The sequence below is a fragment of the Rhamphochromis sp. 'chilingali' genome (assembly GCF_963969265.1).
Source record: "Rhamphochromis sp. 'chilingali' genome assembly, chromosome: 22".
NCBI lineage: Eukaryota > Metazoa > Chordata > Actinopteri > Cichliformes > Cichlidae > Rhamphochromis > Rhamphochromis sp. 'chilingali'.
Genome location: NC_137950.1, coordinates 30622595 through 30650166, shown reverse-complemented (window position 1 = coordinate 30650166; position 27572 = coordinate 30622595). Strand labels below are relative to the sequence as shown.

The 27572-nt window shown below is 46.5% G+C and overlaps 1 protein-coding gene across 5 annotated transcripts; it reads right to left on the bottom strand.

Annotated features, from left to right (window-relative positions):
• Positions 1-591: 591 nt before the first annotated feature.
• On the bottom strand, positions 592-22255 carry a1cf (apobec1 complementation factor). 5 transcript variants are annotated; one of them, XM_080872015.1, is made up of 15 exons: positions 22155-22212; positions 19572-19675; positions 19440-19498; positions 16923-17073; positions 16701-16835; positions 16481-16611; positions 12692-12930; positions 7788-7952; positions 7510-7607; positions 7218-7355; positions 6585-6729; positions 5248-5486; positions 2708-2844; positions 2465-2619; positions 592-2055 (listed from the first exon to the last, which is right to left on the bottom strand). In XM_080872015.1, the coding sequence occupies exons 4-15, from the start codon at positions 17022-17024 to the stop codon at positions 1901-1903; spliced, it is 1839 nt and encodes a 612-aa protein (XP_080728141.1). In that variant the 5' UTR covers positions 17025-17073; positions 19440-19498; positions 19572-19675; positions 22155-22212; the 3' UTR covers positions 592-1900. The 5 variants fall into 5 exon arrangements, with proteins under 5 accessions (XP_080728141.1, XP_080728140.1, XP_080728143.1 ...); XM_080872014.1 differs by lacking the exons at positions 19440-19498; positions 19572-19675 and having other exon boundaries at positions 22155-22255; XM_080872017.1 differs by lacking the exons at positions 19440-19498; positions 19572-19675 and having other exon boundaries at positions 5248-5462; positions 22155-22255.
• Between the last annotated feature and the right edge of the window lie 5317 nt (positions 22256-27572).

Sequence of the window (27572 nt, the reverse complement as noted above, 5' to 3'; positions counted from 1 at the left end):
ATACACGCTCCTCGTGTTATATGTTCCCGCCTCTTTCTGATCTGTGATGTAAACTTTGATCGTCTGCCAGCGTTTTAACAAATATAACGAAAATAAATGTTTTAAATGTTTGATCCAAAGTGCGCTGCTGTGTGAAGTCTGTCTGTGTGCAGCTCATGACACATGCCGATAACAAACGAGACACAAACAGCTGATGTGCTCTGGTTGCAGCCCCCTAGTGGTCACAGCCTCGAACTACAGCTCCACCTTTTTCAGTGAGAATATTAATCCGTATGATGATAAAACAATTCAATTTTAATTAAACAGCATCAAATCACAACAACAGTCGCTTCACTGTGCTTTATGTTGTAAGGTGGACCCTGCAATAATGCAGAGAATGACCTTGTAGTACCATATCACCCTATTAGAGCACTTCGCTCTCGCTCTGCAGGCCTACTTGTTGTTCCTAGAGTATTTAAAAGTAGAATGGGAGGCAGAGCCTTCAGTTTCCAGGCCCTCTTCTGTGGAACCAGCTTCCATCACTGTCCTCTGCTCTCATTTCTTCAGTTTTCACTGAGCTTTCAAAGATGACATGAGGAGGCTGCTGTTTATTCAGATCTTATTTTATTCATTTTGAGATGATTGTTAAAAATCAACAGTTTATTGCAGCGGTTTCTTTTGACGATGTGAGAAACCTGAAGAATTAGCTCGACAGATAAGCGCTGATTCAGTTTCCCATGTTTCAGTTTCTGAGTCAATTATTACAGAAAAAGGACTAAAATCCGTTTGTACAAACACAGCGAGGATGTTCATTCTTTCTCCCGGTATAAAAATAAGCTCTAAGTGCTTCACACACTTTAATACTGTCTCTGCTTCAGCGTGTTCACAGCTCAGTGTCGTCGATTAAAACTCTCCAGAAACATTTAAGAATAAAAGTCAACACGAATCAACGACATCGCCGTGTCCTGACAGGTCAAAGGTCAATCGCCTCCCTCAAAGCAAGCATGGAAACTCATTAAACTTTTATTAGAGGCATGAACCAGCTTTAGTAACTTTAGTTAACCAAGTGTTTAACTAAACCAGAGATAATAAACCCTGGTTTAGTTAGTGGCAGTGGAATGAAGGAAAGGTTAAAACAGATGAAAAACAATGAAAGAGCGACGAGACGAGCATCACGGCATCAGCTGGTGTTTATGGAGTAACGCCTCAGAGACACCAGAACGAAGTCAGCAGCTCCACATCCACAAAGTAAGAGGAACCCACGGATTCACTCCAACAGCAGGGACAACGTTTCTGATCCAGCTTCTGTTAGCTGGAGATCATGAGGATTATGAACTGAGAGCACGTTTCAGCAGTACAGCAGTATTGTAAGTGCATCATATCACAGCTTTTTAAAAATGTCGGCTGAACCTAACTGAAACAGGAACTTAAATACTGGTCTCAGATTTTTAAAACAAAAGTTTTCAGTAAAAAACCGAGCGACACGAAGGCGATGGCGATAAAATGACTGAGCTACACTTCAATGCTGTAAACACGCTACGAGGAAAAAAACCGATCCAAACATGAATTCAAACCGACCAATCACAGCCAATCACGGGCTGCCTAATCAATGACGAAACCGTGGAAACCACGGCCATGATTCGGATTTCAGGAAGCTGGAGAGCAGAGAGCGACGCGTGGAGAAAGAAGAAGATGCTGACGAGTCTGAGACGTTTTCTGGCCGCGGCTTCCTGCGAGACTCAAACCGCCGAGTTCTGGAGAGTTTGGACCTCAGCGTGAAGGCGCATTCGATTCCTTTTGTTTGGGTTTGACTGAGCGTTGGTATCTATAACGAGCCAATCAGATTTCATGTTGTACTTTCAGGAAGTTTGAAAAGAGCATCAAAGCATCCTGTGGGCGTTCTTCTTCTGAAACCGCTGCTCTAGAAAACACCGTATCCGTCAGTGTGGCGAGCCGCCACAGCGAAGGCGGGGTAGCCATCGTAGGTGGTGTAGGCAGTCAGGTCCTGACCCAGAGATACGGCCTGCTTCAGCTGGGAGGCGACCGCCGTCGACGCCGGGCCCGCCAGCGTGTATCCTGCGGGGACACACAATGCAAGCTCAGCACCGCCTGTTTCAGGACGGCAGCACAAAACTTTAGCTGTTCTGATCCCATCGAAGCCTTTTAGCTGCAGCATTTTTATAGGCTGTATATAAAAGATGGACGTAGCCGCTGTGATGTCACCTCCTGGTTAGTGAAGTCTCTCGTCCTCTGCAGGAGGAGGAATGTTTTATTTTGAAAAATTGCAAGTCATCAGGAGAGAGTTCACTTACAATCACACAGCAGGCGCCCCCTGCTGGTCATCAGCACTTGCGCCATCTGGCAGGCTTTGAAGCCATGTCCATCTTTTATATACAGTCTGTGGTGTTTGGGCCTGCAGGTGAGCGTCTGTCAGCGGTTAGTTGAGTGAAGCGTTAGTCGGCTTTGGGTACGGACCTTCACATACCTGGGAAGGCTACTGCTGCCACGGCAGCCGCAGTCGCACAGCTGGCATCGGTGGCGCCCTCCGTCTGCACGCCGAGCGTCTGCAGGGTGTGTTCGGCCGCGTGAATTTTAGCCTCTTCTACGCCCGCGCACAGCTTAGCAGGGGTGAAGGGATGGCTGCCGAGAGATACGTGAACAGGTGGACAGTCAGCGCTGCGTCCAGCTGAACAGCAGGCAGGTGATCAGACAGGTGAGACGTGCTTACACGTTGGGGTACTGAGTAGCCAGCGCTGGGATGGTGATCTTGTAGAGGAAGAGCTGTCTCTGGTCTGGACCGATGGCAGAGTGCAGCTGATAGACCGGCTGACCCCAGTTATTCTTCTGACAGAGCTCCTCCAGGACCTGACAGACAGGAGGACAGAGAGACAGGAGGACAGAGAGACAGGAGGACAGACAGGAGGACAGGCAGGCAGGAGGACAGACAGACAGGAGGACAGAGAGACAGGAGGACAGACAGACAGGAGGACAGGCAGGCAGGAGGACAGACAGACAGGAGGACAGACAGGAGGACAGGCAGGCAGGAGGACAGAGAGACAGGAGGACAGAGAGACAGGAGGACAGGCAGGCAGGAGGACAGACAGACAGGAGGACAGACAGGAGGACAGGCAGGCAGGAGGACAGAGAGACAGGAGGACAGAGAGACAGGAGGACAGACAGGCAGGAGGACAGACAGACAGGAGGACAGAGAGACAGGAGGACAGACAGGAGGACAGGCAGGCAGGAGGACAGAGAGACAGGAGGACAGAGAGACAGGAGGACAGGCAGGCAGGAGGACAGACAGACAGGAGGACAGAGAGACAGGAGGACAGGCAGGCAGGAGGACAGGCAAGCAGGAGGACAGACAGACAGGAGGACAGGCAGGAGGACAGACAGGCAAGAGGACAGAGAGACAGGAGGACAGGCAGGCAGGAGGACAGGCAAGCAGGAGGACAGAGAGACAGGAGGACAGGCAGACAGGAGGACAGGCAGAAGGACAGGCAGGCAGGAGGACAGAGAGACAGGAGGACAGACAGACAGGAGGACAGAGAGACAGGAGGACAGACAGACAGGAGGACAGAGAGACAGGAGGACAGGCAGGAGGACAGGCAGGAGGACAGACAGAAGGACAGGCAGGAGGACAGACAGGCAGGAGGACAGAGAGACAGGAGGACAGACAGGAGGACAGACAGGAGGACAGGCAGGCAGGTGGACAGAGAGGCAGGAGGACAGACAGGAGGACAGACAGACTGCAGTATTTACTCACAGTAATGGTGCGTGAGAGCTAAAAGTATAAAAGTACGAGGAGAGTCTGTTTGACCAAATATAAAAATATATTTTGTACATTTTAGTGTTTTAATTTGAAAGGTTTGTTCTTCCTTTCGTTTTAAATGAGCAGCATTTAATAAACCCTGACAGCTTCAGTATCGTCAGACTGATCTGGGTTTAGTGTTTCCTGCAGATGAATACATCAAATCTAATTTGATCTGATGTATCCTAGTCTCCCTCACTGACAATCCATCTGAATAAAAACTGAATACAAAAGAAAACGTAAATGTGGAATATCGCCACCAGGTGGAGCCTCGTCCCTGGTTGCTGTTTCAGCTGTTCACTGTCAGAGGTTCTCATCAGGTGTGATATTTACTGCACTCCCATGAAGGCATCATGCGGCCCATGTTCACTGCTGTAGGTCACATGACTGACTGAGTTTTCCCCTTCATGCAGTTACCTGACTGCTGTGGGTTATTTTGGGGGAGTGAAATTCTTAGATTCCAGTGGGCGCTCTGTGGCCTCAGGCTTCTCCTCCAGCTGTGGATCACCCAGTGCACCTGATGAAGCCAGATGTCCACAGACAGGACGCTGCCTCCAGACCCTGAGCTGTGGGCTGAGGTCAGCCCGACTGCATGGACACTTTTCCATCAACTTTGATCGACTCACCACAGTTTTCAGGTTTTTTCCATTAGGTCATAGTACTAAAGTAGTAGCTGCTCAGCTGGGGTTCCAAGCAGTCACTAAAATGTGAGCTCGTCAGACTGCATGCCACCGATTGGCTGGTCAGTGGCATCACTTGATGAGTCATGAGAGCATCTTGTTCACAAAAATCTAAACCGCCATTTTTGAAACCCAGCAATGAGGGAAATGTCTCAAAAAACAAGGCTGTGGTCCCCGAGTGTGAGAAAAAGCCTCAGACCGAGCAGCAGCTACATCATCGCCTTGACGTCCACCTTGTTGTGGCGTTCGTGTCACATACCAATTATGCCACAGGACGTTCGGCCCCGTTGGTATAATGACAACAATGTACATTAGGTAGTACTCGAAAGTAATGGAAAACCAGTCGATCGGAGTCAAGTTGATCCAATTGGGAACTAATGGACAAGGAGCCTATCGGAAGCACCGAGGTGACCCTGCAGGAGGCCCGGCTCGTTTTCACTCAGCCCAGGTGCTTAGGCCTGGGTAACCCTGGCCCAAGTGAGGTTATTTGACACATCAGGCCGGGACCAGTTGAGACCCCAGTCTGTGCTCTGTCTCCTACCCCCAAATCAGTCTCTCAGATGGCCCCGCCCCTCTGAGAGGTTTCATCCTATTAAAAAGGAGTTTTTCCTTGTCACTGTCGCCAGGTCTGATTGTTTTTTCTGTATAACTGTCGAGTCTATATTTACACTATGATAAATATATAAATAAAACCGAATGAATTTTATGAGTTGTGTGCTCTGGATTTTTGTGCCACACCAACAATTAAAGGCCTCTCGGTCAGGTGTGTCCTGTTACCTGTGGTGCAGGCTTGACAGCGGTGGCCTTCAGGTTCGGGGTCATTGGGGTCAGCTCCATTCCCGGCAGAAGATCATACAACTTCTCCTCTTGCTGCTTGTCTGCCTTCAGCCCGTAGGAGGCACCACCGCCACCACCGCCTCTCCCCATGGCTCCACCCCCAGCAGCGTAGGCCAGGTAGCCCCGCCCACCCAGTCCCCGCACCCCCGCAGCCCCTACAGGTACAGTCATGTAAATTTCTACAGGAAATCGAAAAGGCAGTGAAATCAATCAAATCACCGGAAATCAGCCGTAAGAAGAATCACACAGCCAGACAATTATCTGATCAGAGTGAACAGGTACGGTGGTAACCACGGTAACAGTACACCTGCCCTTCTTCTTCTGATGCTCGTTGACGATTACCGTTTCCTGCCTGATTGAGTTTCAGGTATTTAAATTCATTCAAGCCTGAATTGACAGAAACTTCTCGTGATTCGTGGATCTGTTTTTGATTCCTGCTTCAGAAAAACATTCACACATCATCACGTGTTTGTGATTCAGCTGAACCGCTTCATGACACAGGTGAAATGATGGTTTCTGAGGCCCCGCCTCCAGCCTCTGCACAGCGGCAGGGTTACCTCTGAGACTCTTTAAAGTTGTGCAGGCCCACTGAGACGACTCACTCTGACTGATCTGTGATTGGACAGTCAGCGTTCAGGGGCGGGGCTTCACAAACTCTCAGTTCACCATCAGAAGTCTGTTTGATTTGGAGCTTTCTTTTATGTTTAAAGCGCTGCAGCATAAAACTAAAATCTGAAAGTGCTGATGGATGCAGAGCAAGCTCAGACTCACACAGAAGCACTGAAACGCAGCAGCCTATCAGAGGCAGAGCAGGTTCAAAGCTGAGCCCTGGAGGCTTTTACTCAGAGAAACACAAAGATTTTAAAGTAAATCTGTGGAGTCATCTAATCTCTGACAAGGAGGATTCTGCTTTTTCCTCAGAAATGAACCCTCTCCAGCTCGTAGACTGTGTATAAAAGATGTAGGTGGGGTCATGTGACACGGTGAGCGCGGGGTATGGTAGTGGGACTCAGTAGACTCATTTCCCTTTTAGAGTCGCCCCTTGCTCGCCATTAGAAATAATGTGGACTTGTTTGTTTCTATGAGTCAGCTCTGTGTCTCACATGTGTGTTCTCTGTGGTTAACCAAGCATTAGTCTGTCCCCAGCGCAGCTGTTCAGGTGTTCTGACAGAGGGCCTACCTGCTCCTTCAGTCTCAGAGTGCTTTTATTCTGTAGGTGAGTGCGAGCTGTCTTTGCAGGCATTCAGAGATCACACATGCTCTAAGGGCATCCTCACCTCGGACCGACGGCGTCCGGATCAGCCCTCGACCTCCAACGTTAGCTTTGGCCGCTGGGAAGCGGAACTGAGCTGGTATGGCTGTGTAGGCCTGGGGGGCGTAAAACACCGGCGCACCGAGGTACGCCGCCGAAGGGTCGTACATCTATAGGAGGAGAGAGAAAGATGTGTATTGGTACATTTTAACAGGAAGCAGATACGAGTTTCCTGGAGCACCAGAACGAGGTCTACACTCACAGTTTCAGTGTTTCCTGTCACATCTGCTGTCGTTCACGATAAACATCAAGCTGCTAATAATGAGCTCAGTCTGTGTTCAGTAACCCTGATCTAAGCACTCTTAGATGTTCGGTCATCTCAGGAACACGGAAGCCACACCCACCTGCTGTTCAACCATTCTGTTTGTGAGTGACAGCCAGTCAGAAGGAAATTGTCTTAAAGGGGGAGGAGCTAAAATAGCTTGTTTCAGACAGCAAATGAAGTGAGGGGCTGCACCGAGGCTCAGTATCAGCTACAGAAGGATTATTTTGAGCTGTGGATCATTGAAAGCTGCCCTGAAAGGAGGAATAACTCAGAGTGCCTGTTGGCTTCCTGTTGGTCAAACATTGTGTCACATGATATTCGTCAATAACTCACCTGTCCCAGCGTGTAGGAGGTGTAGTCGGTCTGTAGCAGAGAGCCTCCTCGGCCTCCCGTCCCTCTGGTGTAGCGAACGTAGCTGTCTTTGTCCACCGGCTTGGCCAGCGTCACCTCGATGGGAGAGCCGTCCACCATCTGCAGGAGATCCTGGTCAGTCTTTGAGGCTTTCAGAAACCTTCTCCTCACGGTTAACACACAGGTGTCCACTGATTACAGCATAACAAGCGTAATCAAAACGGATTTTGATTAGTGAAAACAGAGGAAGAACTAAATGTTGGGCCTTGCTGACCTTTCCGTCGAGCGCTTTCATGGCGTTGATGGCGTCCTCTCTCTGAGTGAAATGGACGAAGGCGTAGTCTCTGATCTTCTTCACTCGCTCCACTGCGCCTGCAGCACAAATACAAAAAGTACTTTTCTAAAACCAAATTTCTTTCTGCAGACACTTGTCCTCAAATATAAAATACTTCAAATATTACTTTTAAACGTTTGTCTTTCAAAATCTGCAGTTCAGTTACAAAACGAGCAACAACAAGACGCATTCAGGGACAATCAGAGCTTTGATCGAACCTGGCTTCAGGCTGTTGAACTCCTTCTCGATGGTCTCCTCTGTCGTCTGCAGCATCAGGTTCCTCACATACAGAATCTTCACTGTTGCCATGGTATCCTCGTCAACCTCCACCTCAGGCTCCGCCCAGTCCACAGCGATGGCGTGACCCCACAGCTGGATACGACCTAATAGAGGAGACGGAAACTCGTGATCAAGTCTGGCAGGGATCGTTCTCTTTGTGATCCTCGACTTGTAAACTGCTGGTCTGAAGCCACTCCCCCTCAGCTGAGAAGGAGGAGCTAATTACTGCTATACCTGTTAATTACTGCTGATCAGTAACATCCAAATAAATCCTCTCAAACTGAGCTCAGACATCTTGGACAGTACAGTGACCTCACAGCAGCCATGTTATTGGTCACATGGTGTCAATGAAAATGCTCCAGAAGGCTCCAACAGCACAAACACAGTCCAGAGGAGCAGTTCAGGTGAAGCTGGCAGACAGCTAGCAGCTATAGCCACCTGTGTAACCATCCATCTGTCACTCAAAGAGGCCACACCCCTAAAAGGTAAAGTTTAAGCCTTAATGCAATTTAAATAGATGAGTTATGTAAACAGACGTTATGAATGGGAAATTATCTATAAAGACCAAACAGGTTGTAAACACATTTATTTCTGCTGTAAAGGTTTAACATGAGAGTCTATGGGACTGACTCCCTGCTGCCTCTGCTGGACGTCAGAGGAACATGCTGGCTTTATTTTTCTAAAATTACTAGAGCGTGTAATTGTCCTCTGGATGGTTTGTGGTGTTGGGTTCAGGGTCAGAAACCAAGTAAGATGCTAACGAGGCAGACGCTCTTTAACTTCAGCAGGACTCAGTGATGATTGGACGCTATTGGAGGCCAGATTTCAGAGGCACGGTGTCGTGGCTTTCCACCCGCATGATCAGACTTAATGCTGCACAATGAGCATGATCTTCCTGTGGAGAAGCAGTAAAGCTGTTTCTGTATCTTATCTCTGACACTTTCAGCTTTAGACTCCAGGAGAATCAGATGTTGTGATCACTGTTGTGATCCAAGATGGCGCCGCGTATGGATGCCCTGGTGCTTCAGTGCGTTACTTCTGTCTTGTTTTTGTGCATAACTTCTGTGTCTGGGCACTCCTCTGGATATTCTTACACCAGAGAAGAGCTTCTTAACTACAGGACTACAACACCTGTGGATTTACTTCCAATATTTGTCGCATCTGCGGCAGATTTACTGCAGACTCTGATCAGGAAAGAGAGACGCCGAAAGAGAGGTAAGCGAGCCGGCGCACTCGTGCGTCTGAGGAGACGTGGACTGCGAACTGCTCTTCCTGGGATCTTCCTTTCCAATGTTCGCTCACTCAGGAATACGATGGACGAGCTGGCCCTGATGAGAAGCATGAACAGAGACGTTGCCTCCTCCTGTGTCTTATGTTTTACGGAGTCGTGGCTCTGTGAGGACATCCCGGACTGCGCGCTCAAGCTGGAGGGCTTTCATCTGCTGCGCGCGGACCGGCAGGCCGCTCTCTCTGGTAAGACCACAAGTGGAGGTGTCTGCTTCTACATCAATAGTGGCTGGTGCACAGATGTAACAGTGATTGCTCAGCACTGCTCTTCCTCTCTGGAATACCTTTTTATTCACTGCAAACCGTTTTATTTTCCGCGGGAGTTTGCTTCATTCATCTTGGCCGCTGTTTACATCCCGCCAGATGCGGATGCGCAGGCAGCTCAGTGCGCACTCGCGGAGCAGATACTGCACATGGAGCGGACATTCCCGGACTCTCTCATCATTGCTCTTGGGGACTTTAACAAAGCCAATCTGAGCCATGAGCTTCACAAATACAAGCAGTATATTAAATGCCCGACCAGAGAGGAGACGACATTAGACCACTGCTACAGCACGATCAGCGGGGCCTATCGTGCGGTGCCCCGCGCTTCACTCGGACTTTCTGACCACGTCATGATCCACCTAATCCCCGCGTACAGACAGAGGCTGAAGCTCTCCAAACCTGTCGTGAGGACCAAAAAACTGTGGAGCAACGAGGCTGTGGAGGAGCTTCGCACGTGTTTGGAGACCACAGACTGGGACACAATGAAGGCTGCTTCTAACAGCTTGGACGAGTTTACGGACACTGTCACCTCCTATATCCACTTCTGTGAGGACAGCATTGTGCCATCACGCACCAGGGTGAGTTATAACAATGACAAACCCTGGTTTACTCCTAAACTCAAAAAGCTGTGGCTGGAAAAGAGAAAGGCGTTCAGAAGCGGAGACAGGGACTGCTACAGAGAGGCCAAGTACAGGTTCACTAAAGAAGTGGACATCGCTAAACATCAGCACTCTGAGAAGATGCAGCAGCAGATCTCAGAGAATGACTCGGCCTCTGTGTGGAAAGGTTTTAGGAATATTACAAACTACAAGCCTAAAACCCCCCACTCCACTGATGACTTGCTCTTGGCCAACACCCTTAACGACTTCTACTGCCGTTTTGACGAGCCATCAGGCAGCCTTCACACCTCCAACGACCCCAACAATAGAGACACTTTGGACACTCATTCCCCCACCTCTCCCCCCTCCATAGAGCCATCACCACCTTCAAACTGTTCACCTACAACACCCCCCTCCTCACCCCACACAAAAGAGGATTTCACACCACCTCCTCCGACCACAACTCTTCATATTCATGAAGCAGATGTGAGGAAGCAGTTTAGGAGTCTGAATGCTCGGAAAACTCCCGGCCCAGACGGTGTGTCTCCTGCCACCCTCAGACACTGTGCAAACGAGCTGGCCCCAGTGTTTTCTGGCATCTTCAACTCCTCACTGCAGGCATGTCATGTGCCTGCCTGCTTCAAGTCCTCCACCATAATCCCTGTCCCCAAGAAACCTAGGATCACCGGACTAAATGACTACAGACCCGTGGCTCTGACATCTGTGGTCATGAAGTCATTTGAGCGCCTAGTTCTCTCCCATCTCAGGACCCTCACGGCCCCCCTCCTGGACCCCCTGCAGTTTGCATATAGAGCCAACAGGTCTGTAGATGACGCCATCAACATGGCCCTACACTTCATCCTGCAGCATCTGGACTCCCCAGGAACCTACGCTAGGATCCTGTTTGTGGACTTCAGCTCTGCCTTCAACACCATCCTTCCAGACCATCTCCGAGGCAAGCTTTCCCAGATGAATGTGCCTGATCCCATCTGCCGGTGGATCACTGACTTCCTGACGGACAGGAAGCAGCATGTGAGGCTGGGAAAGAATGTCTCGGACTCCCGGACCATCAGCACCGGCTCCCCTCAGGGCTGTGTTCTTTCTCCTCTGCTCTTCTCCCTGTACACCAACTGCTGCACCTCCACCCACCAGTCTGTCAAGCTAATCAAGTTTGCAGATGACACCACCGTTATTGGGCTCATCTCGGACGGGGACGAGTCTGCCTACAGGAGGGAGGTTGAACGTCTGGTGTCCTGGTGCAGCCACAACAACCTGGTGCTGAATGCCCAGAAGACAGTGGAGATTATTGTGGACTTCAGGAAGCACACAGCCCCCCCCCCATCATCCTGACTGACACCCCCATCACCTCTGTGGACTCATTCCGCTTCCTGGGTACCACCATCACCCAGGACCTGAAGTGGGAGCCCACCATCACCTCCGTCATTAAGAAAGCCCAGCAGAGGATGTACTTCCTGAGGCAGCTGAAGAAATTCAACCTGCCAACACGGACGATGATGCAGTTCTACACTGCAATCATCGAGTCCATCCTCACCTCCTCCATCACCGTGTGGTACGCTGGAGCCACTATCAGGGACAAACAGAGACTGCAGCGTGTTGTGCGCTCTGCTGAGAAGGTGATTGGCTGCAGACTCCCATCTCTGCAGGACCTGTACACCTCCAGGACACTGGGGCGTGCAGCTCGGATCTCAGCTGACCCTTCTCACCCTGGACACAGTCTGTTTGACCTGCTCCCCTCAGGCAGGAGGCTCCGGTCCATTCGCACCAGAACCTCTCGCCATAAGAACAGTTTCTTCCCCTCTGCTGTTGGACACATGAACAATAACCGTATGACTGTTCCCACCACTAACACATGACCCTACGCTGTGTTCACTGCATCATTCCATGTTTGGCACTGATCACCACCTGCACTCATGTATATATCATGTATATATCTATCTACTTAGCACTTTTAATTCTTATTCTCATTTTTATTTTCATGTCTATTTAAGCTTAATTTATAACAGTATTTATGACAGTATGTTTGCACTGAAGCACCGCAGCAATTTCCTAATGTTGTAAACCCGCTCAACATTTGGCAATAAAACCCTTTCTGATTCTGATTCTGAGAATCAGATAGTGTAACAAACCAACAGCTTTGGGTATATTTATGGGTCTATCTGAAACTCACATTCACATTACTCATACAGCAGTTATCTTATCATTAAGCCCATCCAAGCTCTTCTTCTATTGGACATTGTGTCACAGGCTGTGATTGGCCAGTGATGATGCAGCCTTACAGCCAGCCAAAAAGAGACTTTGGCATTTTTTATTATGTTAGGTTTACTTTACGAGGTATTAGACAGTGTGAAGCCGGGTGGAGAGCTACAGCTGAACTATAAATTATAAATTTATTCATGAGGCCCTCATGTGGCCGCCTAAGGAAAATTAACTGCCCAATGCCGGTGTCAAGGATTTGTTAGCTAAACCACTGCAGCTGCAGCTGCTCAGTGTCTCCAGCACCACAGGAAGTTGGCACCAGCTGATCATCAGAGCCTTCGAGTTTTAGGGGATAACTGAACCCGTTTTAACAGATCCTTTGAAAACATCTTATTTTTGTTCTTCAGTGAATCGTTCCTGAAGTCAGAGCGGGAATTATAACTGTACATTAGCTAAGTTTGAGTTTGGTTTGGTACCTGGCAGCAGTTTGCGACGGGCCATGGCAGCTGCTCGGTGGCTCTCATACTCGACAAAAGCAAAGCCTCTGTTCTTGGATTTGTCGGCGGCGCTGGGGTACACGATGACATCGACGACGCCGTCTGTGACCTTCTTCATCTCTGACAGGATCTCCTCTCGCTTCTTGGTTTTGGGAATCCCGCCAACAAAGAGGCGGCAGTTATCGACGCTGGCACAAACGCCGAGGAGGCGTCCGTTCCTGTGGGCCAGAGAAAGATTTGGTTCAAGCTCAAACGGGAACCCAGCTGGCTAAGGTTGCTTTGTTAGGTCTTTGCTGATTGGCACTTGGGTGTTTCTATGTTTGTACTGGACTGTGACCACAACCCAGGACTTTGGGTTTATTTGTTAAGGGGTTTTTTTTGTGTTAAAAGCACTCGAGTACCTGCACCATCTGTTTCCCCGGTGTAATGCTCCCAGTCTATTTTGAGATAAAGAAGCTCTCCTTGCTCTCCTGCTTCCTGCCTGTTCACTGTATCGGCTGACTTGTCATGAACATTTGAATTTTGGACTTGTATCTGCTCTGGTTTCCTCTCCTCTGGACCATTACGTAGTTTGGGTGTTTCTGGTAGATTGGTAGAATAATTTGCGTTACGTCACTGGCAGGGTTAAAGGTCGTAGGGTTGGGTGTTTGGTTAGTGGGTCATAGAAGGTTAGTTGGTCAGTTGATAGGCTGCAGGTCAGGGGTGGGGAACTCCGGCCTTAAGGGCCAGGGTCCTGCAGGTTTTAGATGTGTCCTTGATCCAACACAGCAGATTTAAATGTCTAAATGACCTCCTCAACATGTCTTGAAGTTCTCCAGAGGCCTGGTAATGAACTAATCATGTGATTCAGGTCTGTTGACCCAGGGTGAGATCTAAAACTGGCAGGACACCAACCCTTGGGGTTCCCCACCCTTGCTGTAGGGGGATGGCCGGCTGGTAGAGTGATGGTAGGTGGGTACTGCTAGTCTGTACTAGAGATGGACCGATCCGATATTACGTATCGGTATCGGTCCGATACTGACCTAAATGACTGGATCGGATATCGGAGAAAAATAAAAAATGTAATCCGATCCATTAAATATCACGAAAGCACCTCACAAAACTTGCAACACGCCGTAACTCACCTCAGAACGTTAGCACGTCGGAGCAGTATGCATCACGTGATAGAGCGGCGGTGGCATGCGGGACCTGTCGGTGGTCTGGATAGCATGTGGAGCTTCGCTAGCAACCTGGCATTTCATCTCCGACAAAGTTATCCCCGAGAGAAGTAAAGCAAGTGTGTAAGTCCATCTCTGAATGTTTGTAAAGCATTCCCACGTTAAGCTTAACAAACGACTGCCTCTCTCCTGCTGCTACTTCAATCATGAAACTGCTTAAATGATCAGCTGATCGGCTTTTCTGTCGCGAGTCCGTCTTTGTTTTTGGCCCACTTTGCACCAGAAAGAGGAAACCAGCGGCTGAACAACAGAATGTATTTAATATTACTTTCTACTCGAGGATCTTTTTCTACAGCTGACGTAACTGTGCAGGGGCGGATCTAGCAAAGTTTAGCCAGGGGGGCCGATAGGGCATGAACAGGGAAAAGGGGGCACAAAGACATACTTTTCTTTCTTATTCTCATTTAAAATGTCGAGCTTTTAATAAATAATTATCTGACACCCAAAGTTTTAATTTGATGTAAAATGAATAGAAGTCAATTACTGTATATAGTAACTATTAAGTCTAATATATATACCCTAGTAAGCTATAGTACTTTTTCCTTTGGGAAGGTACCATCTGTGCAGTCTGCAATTTTGTTGAAGAAAGATGTTGAATCTATTTAATATTTCTTGAAAAATAATTGATTTCTGTGCATTTTTTTCACACTGCATCAAATTAAGGTTGATTACGTCGATTAAGCATCATGAGGTGGCGCGTGAGGGGTGGTTCCCTATTTTTTATTTATTTATTTTTGTTGTTGCTGGGAGTTGGAACCCTATTAGTTAGGTTGCTTAATATTTACGCTAAGTACTCTTTAAAATACCAGAATAGGGAGGATGGTGTAGGTCTAAGTTTATTAGATTGATCAGTATTGCTGAACTATGAAATATTTTTTTTGTATACAGGTATAACAGAATAGCTTTAGTGTAGTTGTTGTTTTAAACTTGAGTATGAACTTATACAAAATGCAGCAAGATATTTAAAAAACAGTTTTGTTGATTAAAAACACTATATCGGATTCATATCGGTATCGGCAGATATCCAAATTTATGATATCGGTATCGGTATCGGACATAAAAAAGTGGTATCGTGCCATCTCTAGTCTGTACCGATGTTAATTAATGATTCTCTCAACAAGGCAGTCACCAATGAGGAATCAGAACCAGGCTGGACTCCCAGGTTTGACTAGTCGCCTGACTGGTTTGACTCTGGCTGTTGTAACTAAAGACTTATATGAGCTGAAGTCAGGTGAGGCATGACTCTTGAACCACCTGTGCTCCACATTCAGGAGAAGGTGCTCACATTAAAGATGGCATTACCTTGGCCTCCAGTAACGCTGTGAGGAACCTTGGAGTCATTTTTGACCAGGACATGTCCTTCAACGCACATATTAAACAAATATGTAAGACTGCGTTCTTCCATTTGTGCAACATCTCTAAAGTTAGAAATATCCTGTCTCAGAGTGACGCTGAAAAACTAGTTCATGCATTTATTACTTCCAGGCTGGACGACTGTAATTCATTATTATCAGGATGTCCTAAAAACTCCCTGAAAAGCCTTCAGCTGATCCAAAATGCTGCAGCAAGAGTCCTGACAGGGACTAGAAAGAGAGCAGATTTCTCCTGTTTTGGCTTCCTGTTAAATCCAGAATTCAAAATCCTGCTCCTCACATACAAGGTCTTAAATAATCAGGCCCCATCTTATCTTAATGACCTTGTAGTACCATATCACCCTATTAGAGCACTTCGCTCTCGCTCTGCAGGCCTACTTGTTGTTCCTAGAGTATTTAAAAGTAGAATGGGAGGCAGAGCCTTCAGTTTTCAGGCCCCTCTTCTGTGGAACCAGCTTCCAGTTTGGATTCAGGAGACAGACACTATCTCTACTTTTAAGATTAGGCTTCAAACTTTCCTTTTTGCTAAAGCATATAGTTAGGGCTGGACCAGGTGACCCTGAGTCCTCCCTTAGTTATGCTGCAATAGACGTAGGCTGCCGGGGGATTCCCATGATGCATTGAGTTTTTCCTTTCCAGTCACCTTTCTCACTCACTATGTATTAACAGACCTCTCTGCATTGAATCATATCTGTTATTAACCTCTGTCTCTCTTCCACAGCATGTCTTTATCCTGTCTTCCTTCTCTCACCCCAAACAATCACAGCAGATGGCCCCGCCCCTCCCTGAGCCTGGTTCTGCCGGAGGTTTCTTCCTGTTAAAAGGGAGTTTTTCCTTCCCACTGTCGCCAAAGTGCTTGCTCATAGGGGGTCATATGATTGTTGGGTTTTTCTCTGTATCTATGAAGCGCCTTGAGGCGACTTTTGTTGTGATTTGGCGCTATATAAATAAAATTGAATTGAATTAAAGATGCCTGCTGGTCAGGTTGTTTGGGTACTCAGTGCTTCTTAGTTTGCTGCTCCATTATGTTTGCAGTTGTGAACTGTTACTAGAAAAATAACTCTAACATTTCTTTGACAGTGACTGAAAGAAAGTAGACCTGAAGCCTGCCGATGTGTTTCTGAGAGCTCAGTTATCCTGTCATTATTCAGTACAAATGAAGATAAGAGAGGGATCACCTAATCTCATAGTTGTTGAGCTGCTTCATGGCAGCCCTGGCCTCCTGTTTGTTGCTGAAGGTGACAAAGGCGTATCCTCTGTTGTTCCCGTTGAAGTCCATCATCATCCTCACCTCGTAGATCTTTCCAAACTGAAGAGATGGAGAGGGAAGCACCCACAGATGAAACAACACCCCCAGATAGATCACAGTGACCGCATCCTTAACCGTGGTTCCCTGACCTTCTCACACAGCGGAACCAGCTCATCTTCAAACAGATCTCTCGGCAATTTCCCCACAAAGATCTCGCTGCCCCTCTCCGGTGGGGGGCCGTCCCAGCCTGGAGGCGGGCCGCCGTACCGCCGCTGACCGTTCTCCTGAAGCGCCAGCAGGAAAACATGAAAAGCAATCAGGAGCAGTAACAGACACGTGCTGCTGTCTCCTGGGTCTGAGGGGCCACGTACCTGGCGCAGCTGGTATCCGGTTCGCTGCATGAGTGAACGAAGCGCCGCCTCCTTCTGCGTCCCCGCCAGTCCGTCCCCGCTTGCTTTCTGATTGGAATCCATTGGGTGTGATTGACAGCGATATGTAAATCAGGGAAATTAGCGGTGCTCACTGGAAGACAATAACAGCAAAGGTGTTATTATGAATGCAAACAGCTGTGAACCTGTCCGCCTGCACGTGTCATCCAATAATGTGCCGGAGTATTGTACAGAATACAGTCACACCTGTTTGAATGCAAATCACTGCAAGCTTCAGACCGTAACATGTTTGAGGGACGTTAAATGTTCATTTGATGTCGTGCTGATGGTTTTATTGCACACTCAAAGTGACCGGACTCACTGAGTCCCTGAGCTGGACCTCTGCACATCTATACGAAGCTGCTTTAGATCCATTTACGACGCTGACAGGGGAAACGCTGGGTGGTTTCAGCAGCTTTTGTCACTGACGTGGTCGAACAGCAGTCGAGGAGGACCTGCTGGTCTGAACGGCATACACGAGTCGTGTTTTGAAGAGCGCTGCAGCGAGGTCAAGGTCTGCTCGGTAATCATTGACAGAGACTGTGGAAAGCTGCAGGCTGGAAGCCCGTCTTACTGTAACACTGAGAGGAAACATGCGAGGCTTCAAATGTGAAGCCAGCACATTTATAAATCCTGTGTTTCATGAATGAATCACACACTCCTCTCTAACGAACCTCAAAACCTGAACCCTCTAACCACAGCCTGGGCCAGAAAATGGTCCCAGTCCTCCCAGTTTGGGAATGAGACGAAGGCAAAAACAAACAGTTGTTCTGTGTATCTGTCTCTTTATTTACAGGAACCACAGGACAGCACACAGTCAGCCGATGATGTAGAGACAGAGAACAACCTTGTGGACTTTGGCTGATGCTGCTGGGTTTATGATGAATGTACTGACACAATTTTAAGGGTCAGTTATTTAAATGATTGAATTATAAATATCTCTATTTATAAAGCATTACACAGCGAACAAACCATCATCTGTTAGCAGTGCTTGGCGACAGCAGGGAGGAAGAATGCCCCTTTACTATGAAGACCTAGAACGTTCAGCCACTCATCAGTAATGACTACATGTCATTTAGATATTTCCAAGCACAAGAACATATGTCGCTGTCGTGGAAATATGGGAACAATGAGAGCGTTTGGAGTTTAGGTTCAAAACGATGTTTGAACCAGCGCGTTACAGTGCGCCGCCATCCGTTCAATCTGACACGCTCATGCTCGCGGGCATCTCATGATTGCACAGCTGCACTGTCAAGCATGTGGACCTCGTGAGCCAGCTACATGATAAGTCGGACTTCCTTAACCACCTCCAGATTCTGATCCTCTTCACGATCAAATAAACCCAGAAGCATCACTGAGAGTCCAAAGTGCAGAGAGGATGTTCTCGCAGGTGGTGCAATAAGGTTTAACGTCCAGACAAAAACAATATAGCTCAGTTAGCAGTTAGCAGGAAGTTAGCTTGCTAGTTTCCATGTAAAGGTGATACTCCACGTTCTGACTGAAGAACCTGGGACAGAAACACAGACTGAAAACTAAACAGCAGCGAGGTTGGAGGGTTAGTGAAGCTAGGCTAGCTGACAGGTGGAGATGTAAACACATGAGCACAGAAAGATGGAGGACCAGGGTTAAACTGTCCCCAATGAAAGTTCACATTGAGACAATCGCCATCACATGACAGCAAGAAGCCACCAAAAAGAGAACGTCTGGGGTGATCGGTCCACAGCAGGGGTCAGAGGTCAGGTCGCTGTTAAAGTCCTGATCCTCGGCTGCTGCAGCTACAGCGCTCAGTACATTTATGACACCAGTGTCAGGTTCATGAATTATTACAGTGAATCCTCGAGTGTGCGCTTTAATCACTGTGATATTTTCAATAGTAACATATGATCATTGTTGTTATTATTTTTATTCAGAATCGCAGTTTTAGTTTTTGTGGTCAAAGTCCTGTTTGCCCGTTAATATAAATGTACGTTTTTAACAGGTTTTTGACAAATGGTAAATGGCCTGTATTTGTATAGCACTTAGTCCCTATGGACCCCAAAGCGTGTTACACTACATTCAGTCATCCACCCATTCACACACCGTGATGGCAGGTACACTGTAGCCACAGCTGCCCCGGGTGCACTGACAGAGGCCACAGTGTAAGACAAATTTCTAAAATATTTGTGTTCTCTTGTTTCTACGACAGCTCAAAGTCTCACGCTGCATCAGAATAATGGTGATAAAAAGCTGAGCACAAAATTGTTTCATTAAAAAAAGGAGAGACAGACACGAGCACAGAGACGCCCTCTCCTCTGCAGGAGGGGTGGCTCTGTCCTCGGCCTTTATCAAACTGCCCTCCAGTTTGGGCGTTGCCTGTGTGTGCTCTGATCTTTGACGGGGGCTGTGACCTCAGAGCGCTCCCCAGCTCTGGGTCCCAAACTCCTGAAAATCAAAGCTCTTTAAGCACAGAACAACTCGTACTGGACATCAGCTGTTGGTGGGAGTCACGCTCAGTGTTCGTCCGATTGTGTCTGGGAGCTCTGTGAACACACAAGGAAGTTTAGGGTGAGCTGAGAGTCAGCGCGTGGAAAAACATCAGCTGGACTCAGTCACCTGCTGCTGAGATCCACCAATCAGCACGGCTGACAGAGGGGCGTTTGGCTGGCAAACAGAGCTGATGCCTAAAGAGATCTGCGTTTCTTCAGCTGGTCATGAATCTGTTGACATTTTCAGTTTTTCAATCAAAAAACACGTTTGAATTTTTATCCAGTCAGACACAGAGAGAGCAGAGGCCACAGCTGTGAGTATGGAAGCCCATCAGCGCCCAGAACTTAATGACAGGCTCCATAAAACCTTCATTACTTAAAACTTCAGCCAGTCAGAATGAGTTACACGATGCATCGCAGTCATGTTTAGGTAAGCTGGTGTGTTGCATCTTTATAAATACATCCTGACAGAATGAGACAAAAAATAACACGAGCATGCGTTCTGTGATATGATATCAAAACATTTTATATTGAAATCGTTCAACATTCATGTGGAAGTTCAAATTTCAGGGTAGAAGATCAAAATAATGTCAAAATACATGGATTCAATAAAAAAAACGATACAACTAAATTGTCTTAAAATATAATGTAACCTATAATTAAATATGTGTATACATTTATAACAACTGTGTAAAAATATGACATATTAATATAAATACCAACAAAGTATCAGTTAAAGGTAAAAAAAATTAACCTCAATTAAAATGTAATGTTGTTCAAAATGATGAAAGAATAAATGAAAGACTTACAGCCCCACAGTCATGACCTCCATCTTCTCCTACAAATCCCAGCATGCCTTTCAGCAAATCTGCCTTATCAGCCTGTGTGAGCTGCAGCTCGCTCTCAGAGTAATCTCTGCTGCTGCACTGGTTAACCTTTCCCCACGTTTCAACCACTACAGCCACGTCTGCACAGTCACATCTGCATAGTCACATCTGCAAATCTGCGTCTGCACATCTGCACAGTCACAACTGCACAGTCACATCTGCACAGTCACATCTGCAAATCTGTGTCTGCACATCTGCACAGTCACAACTGCACAGTCACATCTGCAAATCTGCGTCTGCACATCTGCACAGTCACATCTGCATAGTCACATCTGCAAATCTGCGTCTGCACATCTGCACAGTCACAACTGCACAGTCACATCTGCGCAGTCACATCTGCACAGGTGACCCGTTGAAGACCACGGTGTGTGTTTGAGGCAGCAAACAAGCTGCAGTGTTTATGCTCTGTTCTGAAAAGTTGACCTTTGACCCTAACTCCAGTGTGGGTCACACAGCTGCAGCTGTGATAAACACCAGGAACATAAGATGTTTTTTTCCAGCTGACCGCAGCACTGGATGAAAACAAACTACTTCCTGTCCTGTTAAACGCCGCAGCTCGCTCTTAGACTGTGTTTCCTGCCTGTCTTCAAATTAAAAGTCCGAGCAGTGACCTGGGTGAAGCACTGCACTGAGTTTATGAAGGTAGGCGTCATTTTCCTGTAAACATTTCAGTGATGTGTGACGTCAGAGGTCAAATGTTCTGACTTTGTGAACAATAACTGAATTTAATCTGTGGATAAAAATCGATTTCAAAGGTAATAATCACATAAAATATTCCTACTCTGGTCTTAAAGATCACATTTAAGTAAACAGAAGTTTAGACGCCAGCACTACGTCCTGATTGGATCCTGATGAGCACCTCGCTCGTTTCCACTCAGATCTTTTTAATGTCCTGGTGACCTTCAAAGTGAAATGAATAACTACTCGCTGCTGATTCACGGTGGCTGACTTTACAGACGGAGTATTTTCCTGTTTTGAAACTGGAGGAGTTGATGAGTGACAGGTGGATCTACCGGTCACAGGTAGCCCCGCCCTCCTCCTCCTTCCTGTTCCTCTCAGACTCTGACGGGACCAAAATCGAAAAATACTCTAAAATACACTTCCTGTTTTCTTCAGTCTGACCTGAAAGTAGTGACTGAACCCAGATCAGCCGAGAAGGACGCTCATTTTCTCATAGACTTCTATACAGTCAGAGTTTAGAGGAGTCGCCCCCTGCTGGGCATTAGGAGCAATGCAGGTTTAATGCGCTATAGCAGTTTCCATCTTTATACACAGTCAATTACAATACAAAAAAATTAAACTCTGGCTAAATGTGGCTCTAGCTCCTGATTAATTACTGGATTATGATAATACTAAGTTACAGTTCAGCTTCTGTTTGGATTAAACTGAGTAGTAAATATGTTACTTTAAGCTTTTTCTGTATAAATGTGGGACTTCACGGAGCAGGAGTCTTTTCTTTTTAACCTTGAAACCCAAAGCAGACAGAAACTCGACTCTGTGCTTGTTTGTGTTTATTTCTGATGTTTTTATGGGTCGAGAGACACTCGCTCACATTCTCTCTTTTTTCACACAGCGGTAGGGAGACATTTACTTAGCACTCTCGCTCTCTCCATTAAAACACCCATTAACCCCGGCCGGCCTGTTTGCTCAGCTAGCTGCTTTTAGCCTCTGTGACAGCTACTGTTCACCAGACACCAGCGAAGAAGAGAGGAAGAACGACCCTCACTTTACCTGTTCACACTTTCTCTCTCTCTGTGTATATTTAAAATATAAAATTCAAACCTAAAAAACTTTATTTGCATGAAAGAGAGACAAAAACTCACCTGAGCAATTTCAGAGATCACCTCCCTCCGATCAGAGCTGTGTCATTCTGAGCGCCGAGTGTGTGTTCACGTGTCATCAGGGGCCTCTGTGTGTGTGTGTGTGTGTGTGTGTGTGTGTGTGTGTGTGTGTGTGTGTGTGTGTGTGTGTGTGTGTGTGATCACATCATATCAAACTCCAAAGGTTCACTGTCTTCGTGTTGGCTTTACAAGCTGCCCAGCGTTAATGTTTAACCCGCTGCTATCTGTGGAGACACACACACATGCATGCAAATATAGACACACACACACATACTTGTGGAGTGTCCTGCAAATGTCTCTTCACAGCACACAAACATGTGGTCAGGTTTTTAACCCAGGGCCTAAAACCTGGTCCTGGTTCTGACTCAGACCTCGGCTGCAGGCCTGAACCCTGCAGTTCTTCTGACGTCCACTAGAGGCCCAACGCTGCCTCTACTAAACACTAAACATGTTAAAAACTATGGAGGAGCAGGAGAGTCACACAATGATTATTAAATAACTACATTTTTAAAAAAAAATCCAAAATCATTTTCAAAATCTGTTTGTTTATTTTTTAAATTTTTTTTTTAATGTAATAAAAATAAGTAAATAGACATAAAAATTTAACATGGAACATAAATTGTTTTGTCTTTTGACATTTAAAATGCTCATTGTACTCCTTGAACTAGCAGCTACTGGACTAGCTTCTTCATTTAGCTTTCGGTAAGTCGTTATGTCCTTACAGCAACAGTTTGAGAACTGTTTGGACATTTGCACATTTACCTCGACGTTCCCTGTCTTAAAATGTCCAGCATGGATATATGACGAACATGAAGGCACTCTGCAGTGAAACGGAGGCCCCATTCTCCAAGTGTGCATCTGATTCACCTGATAAAGGTGAGGAATGCTAGTGTTAGCCACGCTAGCATAGCTAACACTAGCATAGCTAACACTAGAATAGCTAACACTAGCATGGCTCCCACTAGCCTGGTCACAGCAGATGGCCCCGCCCCTCCCTGAGCCTGTTTCTGTTGGAGGTTTCTTCCTGTGAAAAGGGAGTTTTTCCTTCCCACTGTCGCCAAAGTGCTTGTGTAACATAGTTAAATAGAGTCGAAGTTAAATCCCCCTAAATGGGACATTGGCACCAACCTACTGTTGTCACCCTGCAACATTCACAAAGGGCAAGGGATTCTGGGTAATCCTGAGAATAATGGAGGATTCCTGCGAGGTAAGGAATGCGCAAATGTCGTGGGGAAGAAAAATCATATCGCTGGTTGTAACGGTAATACAAGCTGACCCGATTATTTTTGTTGTTTAAACATCATTTGTTGCGGGTCATTTCTCATGTGCTTATGTTGAATTGAATGCACGTTTATGTGAGATTTCTTTTTTGGGAAGAGAGGAAAAAAATGGGAGCACAGTTAGCTAACTCTGTTGTTGCCTTTCCATTTAGATCTTACGCTGATTGTCCACGACAATAAAAGAAAGCATTCTAACTTGTTGCCTTTTTGTTGTGAATGCAGGTATGTGACTGTGCCACACTGTTTAGAGTACACATTGTTTTATGCACAGTTCTGAAATATATTTCTGTATTCCTTTCATTTGGGAAATTTAAGATGGAGATTAATTGTGTTGAGGTTCTTCTATTTTGTTTGTATAATTTTACCACTATATGGGCACACTGCAAGTGGAAACGTAATCCTCAGAATAACGAAGGATTCCTGTGAGATCTTACGCCGATTGCCCGCCACAATAAAGGAAAGCATTCTAACTTGTTTTGTGATCTTGTTGGTCAGCGTTGGTTTTCTCCTTGGAGTCTCCCATGGAGGCCATTTTTGCCCAGCCTCTTTTTTATTGTTCATCGTGACCTCTGACTTTAACTGAGCTGCATGAGGCCTGCAGGTCTTTGGATGTTGTTTTAGGGTCTTCTGTGACCTCCTGGATAATTTTGGCCAGCCGGTCGCTCCTGGGAAGGTTCGGCACCGTTCCAGGTTTTCTCCATGTGTGGATAACGGTTCTCACTGAGGTTTACTGGAGTCCCAAAGTTAAAGTTAAAAGTTAAAGTTTAATTATTTATATAGCACATTTAATTACAACAGGAGCGTTGACCAAAGTGCTGTACAAGAATACAACATACATAATAAAACAACTTAGAGTATTAAAAGCAAACACCAAATATGAATTAACAAATAACAAATAACTCTCATGCTGTATTAAAAGCCAGTAAATAAAAATGTGTTTTAAGATAAGATTTAAAAAGATTGACAGTGAAAGCCTGTCTGATGTGTAGGGGCAAATTACTCCACAGCTTAGGTGCTGCGACTGCAAATGCTCGACCACCTCTATGAACCAGCCTCGACCTTGGTACAGCTAAAAGCAAAAGATCACTTGATCTAAGAGATCTAAGGGGGTATAAGTCTGCAAGAGCTCAGACAAATACCCGGGAGCCTGTCCATTCAGGGCTTTGTAGGTCAACAAAAATGTTAAAGTTAATTCCGAAGTGGACAGGGAGCCAATGGAGAGAGGCGAGCACCGGGGAAATGTGTTCACATCTTTTAGTACGTGTCAGAAGACGAACTGCAGCATTCTGGACCAACTGCAGCCTTGCCAGGCAGGTCTGGCTGACTCCAGCATATAAGGAGTTACAATAGTCCAGCTGGGATATAATGAAAGCATGAATCGCTCGTTCAAAGTTTTTAAAAGATAAAAATGATCACCTTAGATAAAAGGCTCAGTTTGAAGAAAGACCGCTGTACAACTGAGCTAATTTGTTTTTCAAAGGTGAAACGTCAGAAATGTCTCTGTAACCTTTCAGTCTGAAAAAGTTGAGTCCATGAGGAAACCTTCTGACTGAAAACAAACGTGTCTGAGGATTCAGCTGATCGACGCTCCCAGCAGTCGGCGTTAGGTTTGGTAAAGAGATAAAACCATCCGACCTGACCTTTGAGTTCAGATGAACTGTGGGGTCCACATAGCTGTGGTTCTGATCTTTAGGTGCTTTTAAAGGTTTAAATTAACTTCTGTTCTTCAACACGTGTGGCCAGATGTTCCCCGTGGTTCCCAAATCTAAAAAAACAAAATGTCGAGTTTTTAAAGTTTTATTTAGAGGTGAAATCTTTAATGTATGTTTGATCTTTATTATAAGTTGTCATCTATTCATTTTCTGCTTCCTGTCTGGATCTGCAGTCTAAACAGTCAAAAATTTTACTTTGAAGGGCACAGTCCCAGCTCTACTGGGACCTCCACTCTGCTTCACCTGTAGTTTGAGCAATTTGCGGTGGGGGGGGGGACTTCTCTGACCCAGCTGCATCTCCGGTGAGATGAGTGGGCTGGAGGTGGATGTGGGGTGGCAGCTGAACGCTGAGCAGGTCGGGGAGGTGAAGCGCAGGCTGCAGGAGGAGGAGCTTCCTGAGGAGGAAGGTGCACAAGTGTGAGTAGGAGGCAGAGCTACAGAGATTCAACAAAACCCAGAGGTGAGCTCACACACCTGAGAGTGATGTCACTGATACACAACAACAAACCTGTCAGAGAAGTTTGAAGAACAGCTGATTCACATCAACACCTGCGCTTTTATTCTGAAAACCAGCCATATATTTAAATTTTTTGTGCTTCGTTAAATTATCACTGTGTTTATAATTTATTGATTGGTGTGTGTGAATGAGAGCTCCACAGTTAATGAGGTCAATGAGGTGAAGAGTAATCTGGATACTGACGCGTCACAGATCCATATTTAGATGTTTTTATTTCTCAGTGCTCACGTTTAACCATCGCTGTTACTGTTATTGTGTTGGAGCGACTCTGACTCACATCGATTCTTCTGGGATTAATAAAATATTCTGATTCACAACATCAAGGTGCTTTTTATAGTAAGATAAAGACCCCACATTAATACAGCGAAAACTCCAAACTGACAATCATATGACCCCGTATGAGCAAACACTTTGGCGACAGTGGGAAGGAAAAACTCACTTTTAACAGGAAGAAACCTCCGGCAGAACCAGGCTCAGGGAGGGGCGGGGCCATCTGCTGTGATTGGTTGGGGTGAGAGAAGGAAGACAGGATAAAGACATGCTGTGGAAGAGAGACAGAGGTTAATAACAGATATGATTCAGTGCAGAGAGGTCTGTTAATACATAGTGAGTGAGAAAGGTGACTGGAAAGGAAAAACTCAGAGCATCATGGGAATCCCCCGGCAGCCTACGTCTATTGCAGCATAACTAAGGGAGGATTCAGGGTCACCTGGTCCAGCCCTAACTATATGCTTTAGCAAAAAGGAAAGTTTGAAGCCTAATCTTAAAGTAGAGATAGTGTCTGTCTCCTGAATCCAAACTGGAAGCTGGTTCCACAGTTTGTCAGCAGCTTGTTGTAATGACAGTGATCGTCCAGCAGAGGGCACCACGTGACAGCAGGAGTCCTGAGCTGGCCTTCAGCCGCTCTACCTGCTCTTTAGTAACTTTATTTATAAAAGACACGAACGCTCTTTGTTTTTCTATGAAATGTTTTTTCTTCACTGCTAAAAGGTAATAAAAAATTCAGCTACGAGACAATTATTGCAGAGAAATACTTAAAAATAAAAAAACGAATAACTTTACAAAGCCCATTAAAGATGATGAGCTGATAAAGGATCATAAAGGAAGACTATAGAAGACAACATCACATAAAAGCACGTCCATAAAAATGTGGTTTTGAAGGAAGTGGCTGATTTTATGAGCCCGCTCTGCTCCAATTACTAGAACTTTATTTCCACAAACAACAAAACAGACCGACTGACATGAAGCGACCCCTGCAGCGTGCAGAGAGACCACAGCGCGGCAGCAAAGGTGCCACAGGGGGAATCGAACCGTGGACCTGCAGCACGCCGTGTGCACAGGACACATCACCACATTCACTCAGGAAGCTGCAGGCCTGCACACAGTGCTCCAGCAACATCCATCAGAACCACACCTGTCGCCTCCACCAGCTTCTGATTCCGACTCAGCCCGGGTCCAGGACTGGACTCGTGTTCCCACCTGAACTCCACCCTGAGAGGTCTCAGCGTCCGCTGGAGTCTGTGGTCTGAGGAAATGAGCGCGAGGGTGAAAAGTGAGAGAAATATAAAGAGAGCGGAGCAGTGTGAAGGCGAAGTTCAAACATGACATTTACAGGTGAAGGTGGAGGTTCCTTTATGATGCGTGTTCGAGGAGATCCTGGATGTTGTTTAGGCTCCGCCCTCTTTGCCTCAGAGGTCATAGAGACTGAATTAAAGATGTTATCCACCCCAATTTCCTGCTGATGAAGCTGGTCTCAGTGTGCGTCTCCCTGATGGGAAATAAAGGTGTGTGTGTGAGCGTTGGGGGGTTGGAGGTTGCCCCTGGGCTTCTTAAACATAACTCCGGCTCTGACACCAGCCGTAAATGTTCAGGTTTTAAACCCTGAAGCTTC